Source organism: Mesocricetus auratus, unplaced genomic scaffold, assembly GCF_017639785.1.
Source record: "Mesocricetus auratus isolate SY011 unplaced genomic scaffold, BCM_Maur_2.0 Super-Scaffold_100024, whole genome shotgun sequence".
Classification (NCBI taxonomy): domain Eukaryota; kingdom Metazoa; phylum Chordata; class Mammalia; order Rodentia; family Cricetidae; genus Mesocricetus; species Mesocricetus auratus.
In genome coordinates this window covers 29,711,918-29,724,586 of record NW_024429205.1, presented here as the reverse complement: position 1 = coordinate 29,724,586, position 12,669 = coordinate 29,711,918, and the positions used below count along the sequence as shown (strand labels likewise).

The 12,669-nt window shown below is 45.0% G+C and overlaps 1 protein-coding gene across 6 annotated transcripts in view; it reads left to right on the top strand.

Moving 5' to 3' along the window:
• The window catches only part of Dhx57 (DExH-box helicase 57), a 50,522-nt gene extending 44,285 nt beyond the window's left edge, over positions 1-6,237 (top strand). For all 6 annotated transcript variants that reach the window (XM_040730846.1, XM_040730848.1, XM_040730847.1 and 3 more), the window contains 3 exons: positions 1,280-1,414; positions 4,245-4,445; positions 5,591-6,237. In XM_040730846.1, the coding sequence (XP_040586780.1) occupies positions 1,280-1,414; positions 4,245-4,445; positions 5,591-5,734 (480 nt within the window). In that variant the 3' untranslated portion in view covers positions 5,735-6,237. The remainder of the gene's footprint in view (positions 1-1,279; positions 1,415-4,244; positions 4,446-5,590) is intronic.
• The last annotated feature ends 6,432 nt before the right edge of the window (positions 6,238-12,669 follow it).

Genomic DNA, 12,669 nt, shown 5'->3' with positions numbered 1-12,669 from the left:
AATGAGGGTGTAAGTAAACCTAGAATGCAGACACAAAAAGAGTGTCCAAGTTTAGCAGTACAAAGAAATGCAAATTTACATAAAGAAATAGACTTGTTTACTTTTAAAATTGACACACAAAAAAATTCAGTGGTTAATACTGACATTGAGTGAGTCCTTAAATTACCATCTGGAGAGAGGGAAATTTATGTGTCATCTTAACTTCGTTCTATTTCTAGGACTATTAGAGAAATTGTGCAAACATGCACAAAGGTTCAGCCAGGAGGAGATTTACTCAGTAGACCATCTACGTTTACAGTAGCTGTACCAGGTGTGGTGGTACACACCTGTAATCACTGCACATGGGAGACAGAAGCAAGGGTTGCAAGTTCAAAGGCAGCCTCAGCTACATAGTTCAAGGCCATATGGACTACATGAAACCCCCTCTTAAAAAATTTGCTGGATGGTGGTGGCGGCGGCGCATGCCTTTAATCCCAGACAGGAGGATCTCTGAGTTCAAGGCTTGGTCTACAGTGTGACTTCCAGGACAGTCAGGGCTATACCCTGTCTCAAAAGAAAAATAAATAATAAAGACAGTTTAATGGTGAAATTATAGATATTTTCAGTGATGTATTATATAGCTCTTGATAACAATTCTTTAGGAAAATCTTGAACAAATACAAAAATGTGTTTAGTATACTAAGTTTAAAGAGCAAGCTCTACAGCTGGACAGTAGTGGTTCACACCTTTAACCTCAACCCTCAAGAAACAAAGACAGATGAATCTCTCTGGGTTCAAGGCCAACCTGGTCTACAATGAGTTTGTTCCAGGACAGCCAGAGAAAGCCTGTCTTAGAAAAACAAAACAACAACAACAAAAAAGAACAAGCTATACAATGGCCCTGGGCCAGAGATGGCTCAGTGGTCAGTAGATAAGGTTCTTGCTTGCCTTGAAGCTTACTACCTGAGTTTGATCCCTGGGGCCTACATGGTGGAAGAAAGAACCAACTCATACAAGCTGTTCTCTGATCTCCACAGCGTGCATTTGTGCACACACGCGCGTGTACACACACACACACACCATCCACCCACCCCTTGGCACTGAAAGATGAGACAGGAGGATCACAGGCTTGGGACCAACCAAGGCTACATAGTAAGTTCCAGGCTAACCTGAGTTATACAGTGAGACAGAAAATGAAACAGAAAAAGAAACAAAAACTATTTAGATAAGACTTGTTTGTGCCAAAGGACAAGTCCTGCAGTGAAAATATGTGTCTCCATGTTCATAACTGCTTGTATAGGTCAAGACCCCAGAAGGAAAGTTCCAGAAGACCAGTAGTGGAGTTGTCAGACTGCAGCCGAAGTCAGCTGAGTTGAAGTTTGTTACGAAGAATGACGGATACGTGCACATTCACCCTTCCTCGGTGAACTATCAGGTCAGAACGGGTTCTAAGGCTCGCAGGCCTGTTCCGTGACTTTCTGTGCCCCCAGCAGAGCATGGGTTCAGAGAACAGACTGACAAGCTGTTTCTGGAAAGGTGTTCCATGCTGAGAAAATTTTATTGTATACAGAAAGCACTCGTTCCTGCTCTCAAGTGAAAATTGTTTCTTTGAATTGGTTTAAGAAGTCATGAGCATGTTTTTGCCAGCTCTGTTCTTCCTTCAGCTGCTGCTATGAGACAGATGCCCTTCCCTAGAGGCTAAACCCACCCATGGTCACAGTAGCCTCCTAGCTGTCTAATCTAAAGGGCTTCTTTACCTGGTCCTCAGCACGCTTGCTTCTCAAGTGGCTTCTGGCATTGCTAACTTCCTCCTCTTGAAACAGTGAAATATCCCCTCCTGGCCCTGCTCACTGTCTCCGTTGCCACAGCCCCTGGCCCCTTCCTCTGGTCCTCTATTTCTCTCACTACAGTGTCTGTCCACTCCTTGACCCTCCCAGGGCATGCCATCTCGATTTCAGCTCCCCATATGCTGACCCCAAGTCTATCCAGAGCTCGGCACTTTAGGAGCTTTGCTGCTGGGAAACAGCAGCTACCGTAAGTCACCGTAGCTCACTCGTCATCTGTGTGCCTGTCCTAGTAAATGCCACCATCTGAATCAGAACCTGATGTCATAAAGCCTTCTACTGCTTTTCTCCGTAGTGACTCAGTTAATCACCTATTTCAGGCAGTGCCACTTTTTGCTGCTTCTTGTCCCCACTGCCACTTGCTCAGCTCAGACCCCAAACATCTGTCTCATGCCAAAGAACCATAATAGCCTTCAGAGCTCTCCAGCCTTCTGCATTACTCTCATGAGTTCCCACCTTCTCTTAAGTCTTCATGCATACGGTCTACTGTAGACTCTTACTGGACCCCACATCTGGCCCCTCAGACCCACTTCCTCTGTCACTCTGTATGCTGTAACAATGCATACAATGGCACCAAGTCTGGTGTCATGGTAAGAAGAGACACTGCTTCTGTCCCCAGGATGACAGTCTCATGCTGACACCAGTATTTCCACTGAAATCATTTTCTGGCTGGTGGTGTAGCTCAGTGATAGGGTGCTTGCCTGTCATGGCAGGGCTGTGTTCAATCTCAGCACTTCTTAAAGCCAACAGAGCTCGCTTAGTGTCCCTTTCCCTCTAAATTCTTCTGCCTCACTGGTCCACTGCCATCAAGTGTTCTGGGATTGTAAGATCCCTGAAGATGGGAAGTTGTTGCCTTTTTACATTTCCACAGTCTAACATGATGCATGGCTGAAAGCAGATGCTCAGTGAAGCTTTCAGGAGAGGTGAAGGAGGAATAGAGGAAGAGAAAGCCGGGCATAGTGGTGGACCCCTTAATCCCAGCACTAGGCAGGCCTGGTCTCCGTAGTCAGTTCTAGGACAGCCAGAGCTGCACAGTGAGACCCTGTCTCACCACAAAACAAGAGTAGAGGTGAAATGAGGTCAGCCCATGATGCTATTGAGCAAAGTGGTGGTAAACCTGTGAAGGTTCTCCTCAAGCTCCGAGTAGCCTGAGGACCAGGGGATCGTCCACTCATCTTGACTGTGTCTGACTTTAGACAGCAGAGTAAGCTCCACTCCTCTTTCCAGTTAGCCACATGGAGACACAATCATTCACCCATCCTTGTACTGCCTGCTAGCCCTGTCTCTGGGGTGGGCACTAAGGACGGTAAGTGAACAGGGTCCTCCTTCAAGCTGGGGGGATAGGTGGGAAATAAGCCAATATTGGTCAGTGGCAAATGTCCTAGAAAAAAAGATAAAGCAGGTAGCAAGACTAAGAGAGGGGCTCTTTTCTACGGGGCAATCTGGGAAGGCATCTGTAAGTCAAAAACAATCAGGTCCTGAATGAAAATGGAGCCATCAGATCTCCAAGGAGAGATCATTCCAGTACAGGAAGTAAGTCCTGGGATCATGCAGGAAGACACCATATTATTTAATAGAGTTCATGGGATGTCTGATCAAGATGAGAGTAACAGGAGGTGTGCAGGGAGAAATAGGCTGTGGTAGGGAATTTAGACTTTTATCTTCTGGGGAACTATTGAAGTGTTCTAGCCATAACCGAAAGGTCACTGTGGCTGCCGTGGGAAGAGCAGCAGTGTGAGGTAATGGGAAGCCGTGCTCTGGCTCCACTGAGGTGCAGCTGGAGAGGTGGTGAGCATGAGTGTCAGCTCCTCTGCACTTTAAACACAGTCATCCGGACTTGGTGAACCACATGGAACGGGGAGAGAAGAACCTTACATGCGGGGACTCCAACAGCTGGGCAAGTGGCGATGAGGCGCTGTAGAGAGAAAGAATCAAGCATTCTTTAGGTATTAGCTTGCAGAGGACCCAGGTTCAACTCCCAACACCTACATGATGGCTCACAACTGTCCATAGCTCCAGTTCCAGGGATCCAGTGCCCTCTTCTGACCTCCCTAGACACATACATGCAGGCAGAACACTCACATAAAATAAAATGAATAAATCTAAAAATGATATTTTAAACATTATATCATGTATACATGTATCATAACATCACAAAAGACCCCATTAAAAATGTACAATTTTTCCTTAGGGTTCAGGTAAAAATGTGGGTGCTGGTGAAATAGCTCAGCAAATAAAGTTGTTTGATGCCAAACCTGACAACCTGAGTTCTGTCCCTCAGATATCTGAGTGGATAGTCTAGTAGGTAGTCACACATAAAAACATGAGGCTCAGAGGAACAGTAATTGGGAACCCTCACTGGCATCTTTGAAACCCACAGGACAGATGGGAGCCATTGTCATCTGAGGTTTTATGTTACAGGTCAGACACTTTGACAGCCCCTACCTGTTGTACCACGAGAAAATCAAAACTAGCCGAGTGTTTATCCGAGACTGCAGCATGGTGTCTGTGTACCCCCTGGTCCTGTTTGGAGGCGGCCAAGTGAATGTGCAGCTTCAGAGGGGAGCGTTCGTGGTCTCCTTGGATGATGGTTGGATTCGGTTTGTGGCTGCTTCCCATCAGGTAAAGGAACAGCTAACCTGTCTAAAGGCTCAGGTAATGTGGAATGACTACAGAACTAAGGGACAGCAAGAGTGGGACCAACATGAAGCAGAGCCAGACCCTAGTAATAGTGCCCGGAAGCACCTGGGGCAGAGACACCTGGGATAGGTTAGAACCGACGTAAAATTTTGTTTTTTGTTTGTTGTTTTGTTTTTCGAGACAGGGTTTTCTGTTTATTGGTTTTTTGTTTTTTGGGGTTTTTTTTTTTTTTTTTTTTTTTTTGGTTTTACAAGACAGGGTTTCTCTGTGTAGCTTTGGAGCTTATCCTGGCACTCGCTCTATAGATCAGGCTGGCCTCGAACTCACAGAGATCTGCCTGCCTCTGCCTCCCAAGTGCTAGGATTAAAGGCGTGTGCCACCACTGCCCAGCTGTTTATTGTTTTGGAGGCTGTCCTGGAACTCACTTTATAGATCAGGCTGGCCTCAAACTCACAGAGATCTGCCTGCCTCTGCCTCCCAAGTACTGGGATTAAAGGCCTGCGCCAACAACACCCAGCTAGAATCGATGTAAAGGTTTAAGGTCAGAGTTGCAAGTATTTGGGAGGCTGAGGCTGGAGAATTACTGTGTGCTTGGGGACAACCAGAATTACATGCAAAGCCTTGTTTCAAAAGCAAAAACAAAACACGCAGAGTCTTAAAGAGAGGTTGTTGGGGGGCAGGAGGCAGTGATGACATACACTTGCATGCCAAGGAGAGTGTATGGCCAGATACATTGTGAGTTCAAGGCCCCATAGTGAGACCCTAGCTAAAACAAAACAAAACAAAATCGTTGCATCATGGAAACACCTAGAATCCCAGAATAAGAAGTATCAGGAGGTCTCAACCAACTTCAGCTTTGTAAGTATGAGGCTAGCCAGGTATTGGTGGCACACACCTTTAATCCCAGGACTTGGGAGGCAGAGGCAGGCGGATCTCTGTGAGTTCGAGGCCAGCCTGATCTATAGAGCGAGTACCAGGATAAGCTCCAAAGCTACACAGAGAAACCCTGTCTCGAAAAACAAAGCAAACAAAAAAACTGTTAAACCATAGTAATCATAATTGGTGTTTCTCTATGAAAACCTTCCCCTTTGCTCCCAGCACAGCTAATACTGCAGCTTTTGTTGTAGATAGCTGAACTGGTAAAGGAACTTCGCTGTGAACTTGACCAGCTCCTCCAGGATAAAATTAAAAACCCAAGCATGGACCTGTGTACGTGTCCTAGAGGTTCTCGGATCATCAGCATGATTGTGAAGCTTGTCACCACACAGTAAGACTGGGCTTGGGATGCCTGCTCTTCACCACCTCCTGTCCCGCAAGTCACAGCAGCGTTTCTACCTCGGACAGAAGACCTGACCTGGGCCTGGCCTGGAGAGGTAGGGGTGCAGAGCCGAGGCTCCACAACCCTGAGGAGACATTTTCCACACTTGGTGTTTCTGGAAACGTGGGGACACTCCCAGCACAATTTGGAGTGTCAGTGATAGGACAGTCCAAACCCCAGCTTGCCTCTTTGTGACTGTACCAAACTGAATGAAATTCACCTCATAACTCAAAAGTGAATGTTTGACACAAGTTTCTGTCTTAACCTATGTATTTTTTCCCCTACTTTTTATTATGCATTGTCTATACTGATTGATACTTCTTTTCTCCTATTTTTTACTGGGCATGAGGAGAAATGTTTGGTTTGGTTTTTCCCTGTCATAATAAAGGCCTAACTGAGAGAACTCAAATAAGAGAAAGAAATCATGTGAGTAAGAAAAATAAAAATTTCATTTTAGACTTGGCTATGAAGTAAATTTATTTGCAAGGGATTTTTTGTTTTTATTCATAAAAGATCAGCTTTTAAAAAAGAAGTAAAATCCTGTCTTCAAAAGAGAAAACTAGGACTGGAGAAATGGCTCAGTGGTTAAGAGCACTGGATGGTGCACCAGAAGACTGGGTTCGATTCCCCCAGCACCCACACAGCTCACAGCTGTCTGTAACTTCATTTCCAGGAGATCTGACACCTCACACAGACATGCATGCAGGCAAACACCAATGAACATAAAATAAAGGTCATTTTTTTAAAAAAGGAGAAAAATAAATGCACAAAAAGCAAGTTGATTAGTTCTTTGAGGGTACTAAAAGGCAAGCTGGTCTCCTCCACCAACACTCCTGTTAAAAGCAGGATGACCCTCATATCTTCATTCTCTAACTTCCACATCTAAGAATCTCCTCTGGGTGGAAGATGGCTCAGCAGTTAAGAGCACTTGCTGCTCTTCCAGAGGACTCAAGTTCAGATCCCAGAACCTGTGCAGGTGGCTCACAACACCTATACCTCCAGGCTCCCACACAACAGACACCTCAGTAAAGAACGTGTTATTTTAGTAAGTTGTTAACCATGGCGTCTGCTTTAGTGTCAATAGATGTGAAGAGCTAAACTAAGCATTGCCTTTTCCTCTCTAATGTGCTTTGCATAGACACACATGTGCAAAGCAACTGCAATATCCAGGCTCTGATTTGCTGCTGAAACAAAGTTCTCATTACAGAATGAAAGAAGCTAGAGCCCTTAGAAGAAATAGACTATTGTTATTCCTCCGAATGTTGTGTTTGTTTGTTTGTTTGTTTGTTTCGAGACAGGGTTTCTCTGTGGCTTTGGAGGCTGGCCTGGAACTAGCTCTTGTAGACCAGGCTGGTTTCGAACTCACAGAGATCTGCCTGCTTCCCGAGTGCTGGGATGAAAGGCTTGCATCACAACTGCCCAGCCCAAATGACTTGAAAAGATTTATTTTTATCTATAGGTATGGGGGGAGAGGTATATACATGAGAGTGCAGATGCCCTCAGAGGCCAGAAGCATTGAACCCCTGGAGCTGGAGTCATCCATGGTTGTGAGCACCCAACATTCCAAAGTGTTGGAATTAAAGCCATGCACCACTACCACCCAGCCTGCATTATGTACTCTTTTTTTTTTTTTTTTTTTCTTTTCAAGACAGGGTTTCTCTGGCTTTGGAGCCTGTCCTGGAACTCGCTCTTATAGACCAGGCTGGCCTCAAACTCACAGAGATCCGCCTGCCTCTGCCTCTGCCTCCCGAGTGCTCGGATTAAAGGCATGAGCCACCACTGCCTGGCTGCTCCATAATTAGTTTGCAGACTATTTTGTGTTTTTTTTTAATATTTTATTTATTTATTGTGTATACAGCCTTCTACCTACATGCCAGCAGAGGGCACCAGATCTCATTCAAGGTGGTTGTGAGCCACCATGTGGTTGCCGGGAATTGAACTCAGGACCTCTGGAAGAACAGCCGGTGCTCTTAACCGCTGAGCCCTCTCTCCAGCCCTGTAGACTATTTTGTATTTGGTCTGAGATGGCCTTAGTAAGCAAGAACAGCTTACCATTCTGATAGATGGAGTCATAGCATGACATCTCTGTTCTTGAGTTCCATACATAAGTGCCATATATAATACAGGTCAATTAGGTGGTTTTTTATTGAAGAGAAATGTCAGAATGGAGGCCACAAACCTCACACTGAAGAAAGCTAACACATTTGCTTTCCTCTTAAGTTCCTTATCTCTTTATTATAACTTGCTCCCTGGCAAGTAACACATTTTAATCTTTTTCCTTTCTTTATATATCTGAGTACTTTAATTTGAATAATACATCTAAGTACAGCGTATAAATCTGAGTCATATGGTAAATGTCAGCTTCTTTCTAAGCAACAGCTTAAACATCTTCTTAAAATGTCATAAAATAAGATTTGAAAAAGTACTTTGTAAAATTACAACACAAAAATAAAGTGTCCAGAGGCTAGAGAGATGGCTGCCAGTAATGTGCTGCCAGTAATGTGAGGACCTGGATTCAGATCCCCAGTGTCAAGTAAGAACCAGGCACAGTGACATGGTAGTGTGTCTACCCCACTGCTTGGTGTTGAAGGTCTGCTGGTGGAGACCCCTGGAGCTTGCCAGCAAGCCAGCTTAGCCAGACTGGTGAGTTCCAGGGTCAGTGAGCCTGTCTCAAAACATAAGGTGGAGGCTAGCAAGATGGTCAACGGGTAAGGGGCTCATTGCCATGACTGGTGGTCAGCGGGTAAGGGGCTCATTGCCATGACTGGTGGTCAGCAGGTAAGGGGCTCATTGCCATGACTGGTGGTCAGCAGGTAAGGGGCTCATTGCCATGACTGGTGGTCAGCGGGTAAGGGGCTCATTGCCATGACTGGTGGTCAGCGGGTAAGGGGCTCATTGCCATGACTGGTGGTCAGCGGGTAAGGGGCTCATTGCCATGACTGGTGGTCAGCGGGTAAGGGGCTCATTGCCATGACTGGTGGTCAGCGGGTAAGGGGCTCATTGCCATGACTGGTGGTCAGCGGGTAAGGGGCTCATTGCCATGACTGGTGGCCTCTAGGGCTCACAAGTGGAAGGAAAGAGCCTGTCCTCCAACTCCCACATGCAAGCTGTGTCACACACACACACTAAATAGTAAATAAATGTAATTTTTAAAAATTAAGGTGAAGAGCAGCAAAGGAAGATACATAAGGTCTATTTCTGGCACCACACACACACACACACTAAGTGTGCAGCACTCTGCTGTGACATGGTCTCTTAATTTTAAGATCTAAAGGGGATGACACTCTGGAGGTATCTTGTGGGTGTCACCCAGTTGCCCCGTGAATGGCTCTGTACACACTGCTGTTACTTGAACACACACACATATGCACACACACACCTGCCCAGGCAGATGCTGCTTTTCCCTCTTAAAGTGTACTGAAATTAATCATAAATCCGGGAGCTTATTTCTCTCTGCATTCAAGGGAGCAACTTCTTAAGAAATTTAGCCAATTAATAAAATACAAAAGTAGCTATTGTTTTCAGAAGTTAGATCTCACTCCAACCCCCTAAACCCCCGTGCCTGGAATGGAACCTCAGGCACTCCCACATATTAGCATCCTGGCTATGAGTCTGCGGCAGTGGCCACTGGAGTGCTCAGAGGGCAGAAGGCCCCAGATAGAAACAGATAAGAGAATTTTTTGTCACACTAACAGTTCCAGACTGTTCCAGGGTGGTAGATTTCTTGCATGTCTTTTGGTCTCCTCCTCGTCTAGGGTGGGGAAGTTGGGTTTTGCAGGGCTGGGATCTGAACCTAGGTCCTTGTGCATAGTAGGCAAGTACTCTTACCACTGAGCTGGATCCCCAGCCCTTGTTTTGTATTTTGGACAGGGTCTCACTGTGTGGCCCAGGCAGGTATGGGACTTGGTAGAGGAGGCAGGTGTGAGGTCAACATCAGGATTCTCTATTGCTTCCTATACTATTTTTGAAGACAAGGTCTCCCACTAGTTATTAGAATGCACTAATGTATCTAGATTGGCTGGTCTTCAACCTCTAGGGATCTATCTGTCCACCTAGCTCTACTCCAGCCAGCATGAAGGTGACAACAGATTCACAAGCTTGGCTTTTTACAGGGGTGTTGGGGATTCAAACTCAAGTCTCCATGTTGTTGTTTGGCAAGCACTCAACCTACTGAGCCATCTCTCCAGGCCCTCTTGGTATTATAAATGTCAAACTGCAGCTGGGTGGTGGTGGCGCACACCTTTAACCCCAGCACTCAGGAAGCTGAGGCAGGCAGATCTCTGTGTGTTCAAGGCCAATCTGGTCTACAAAGCAAGTTCCAGGACAGCCAGGGTCACACAGGAAACCTTGTCTCAAAAATCAAAAAGGTGGGGCTGGAGGGATGGCTCAGTGATTAAGAGCACCAGCTGCTCTTCCAGAGGTCCTGAGTTCAATCCCCAGTACCCACATGGCAGTACACACCTGTCTAACTCCAGTTCCAGGGGATCCAACACCCTCACACAGACTTATACAGGTAAAACATAAAATAATGCACATAAAATAAAAATAAATTATAAAAAAACAAAAATGTAAAACTGCAGTGATGAATCGCTTCTATGGTGGAATTTCTTGCCATTTCTAAATTATCACCCCAGTAAGGTATCTGACATTGTACTTGTAATGGTTTGATAAGAATGATTCAATCTTGGTCAGTTCTACTGCTATAAAGAGACACCATCTGGGCAATTGTGGCGCACACCTTTAATCCCAGCACTCAAGAGGCAGATGCAGGAGAATCTCTGTGAGTTTTGAGACCAGCCTGGTCTACAGAGCGAGTTCCAGGACAGCCTCCAAAGCCACAGAGAAACCCTCTCTTGAAGAAAAAAACAGAGAGAGAGAAAGAGAGAGGAGAGAGACAGAGACAGAGAGAGAGAGAGAGAGAGAGAGAGGGAGAGGGAGAGGGAGAGGGAGAGAGGGAGAGGGAGAGGGAGAGATTGAGAGCACAAGAGAGAATTTATTGGGGGTTGCTTGGTTTCAGAGGCTTAGTTCATTATCATCATGGCAGGAACCCTGGGGCAGCACCCAGGCAGACATGGTACTAGAGTTCTGCATCCGGATCCTCAGGCAGCAGGAAGAGAGAGACACTGGGCCTGGCTTGGACTTTTGAAACCTCAAAACCCACCAACAGTGACACACTTCTCCCAAGTACTCCCTGATAACTAAGCATCTAAAAATGTGAGATTATGGGGCCATTCTTATTCAAACCACCCCACTCCCCACCAGGCTGATATATATAAGCGCTTTGTCACCAGGGAGTGGAACTGTTTGAAAAGAGGGGAGAGGAGAGGGAAACCCAACCCACCTGTTCAATCTTATAACTACCATGAGGGATAAGGAACAGATCTTAAAGTGATAGTTCACATATTACAAAAATGATATTGATAAATATGGTAAATCTATAAAATATTTTCATTAGAACATAGCAAACCATGAAATTCTTCTGTTTGTTTTATTCTTTAAGCCAGGCATGTCAGTGTAGCCTGGCCTTTGCAGGCAAAGGCAAGAAGACCAGGGGTTCAAGATCATCCTTAGCTCCACCTTAAGAGTGGTCTTACAACAACACAAAGGGGAGAAAAAATACAGAAAGTACACCGACTGCTACCTCCATCTTGGGTTTTACTGAAGATGATGGAAATGGATCATTTTTCTTACATGTTGAATAAAGTTATAATATAGAAATTATCCATGCGTGTCTTCCCTCTGAATTGAAGATTCTACTTTGAATGAGCTTTCTTCATTTTGTCTTTGGGCTTCAGATATGTTAAACACCAGACATGGAGGGTACTCCTGAATACACCTTCCAGAAAAAAAAATTAGGGTTTTTTTTTCATTTTTTAAGTGTGTGTGTGTGTGTGTGTGTGTGTGTGTTGGAATAGGGGGTTCATGCCTGACACATTTTCTTGGAGATATCCTGTGCCTTGGAGGACACCGAGCAGTGTCTGTCCACTCTACTAGATGCTAATAGTTCTTTTTTTTTTTTTTTTTTTTTTTTTTTTTTTTGGTTTTTCGAGACAGGGTTTCTCTGTAGCTTTGGAGGCTGTCCTGGAACTCACTTTGTAGACCAGGCTGGCCTCGAACTTACAGAGATCCGCCTGCCTCTGCCTCCCGAGTGCTGGGATTAAAGGCGTGCGCCACCAACGCCCAGCCGATGCTAATAGTTCTTTCTTTCATGTATGACAACCAACAATGACTTTGGACATCACTGTGTTCCCTGGTTGAGATCAAGTTTTATACACACCAAGAACTAACTACATTGTGGAGGCTATGGAGAAGACTCAGCTGGTAAGGGCACTCACTGCCAAGCCTGAGTTCAATTCTCAGAACCGCATGGTAAAAAGGGAGAACCAAACTCCCAAAGTTATAGATAAAAAAATTACACAATCCAAAATGTATTGCCAAGGAGGGAGGAAAAAAACCCGCTATTTAAACAAAATGAGATAAGGAACCATTTATAAAGTATAACAGCTTATTATTCAAATACAAATTGTGCCAATAGACATCTTTAAAAATGTAAACAATTTTTAGAATACTAAATGTGAAACTTCTACCAAAGAAACTCTAATAAACACGTGCTATTGGGCTGACAAAATGGTTCAGGGGTAAGGAACTTGCAGCAAACCTGACCCCAGCTGGATCCCCAGACCCACATGGCAGAGGGAGAACCAACTTGTTCATGTTGTCCTCTGACCTCCACATATGTGCTTGTGGCTCGTGGCATACAGCCACTCGCATATAAATAAATATAATAAACGTGCTTTATGAGTAAGACCTTATATTCATTGCTAGGAACAGAAGTGTAAAGGCCAAGAAAATGATATGTACAAATGGAAAAAGCTATGTACAGAGGGA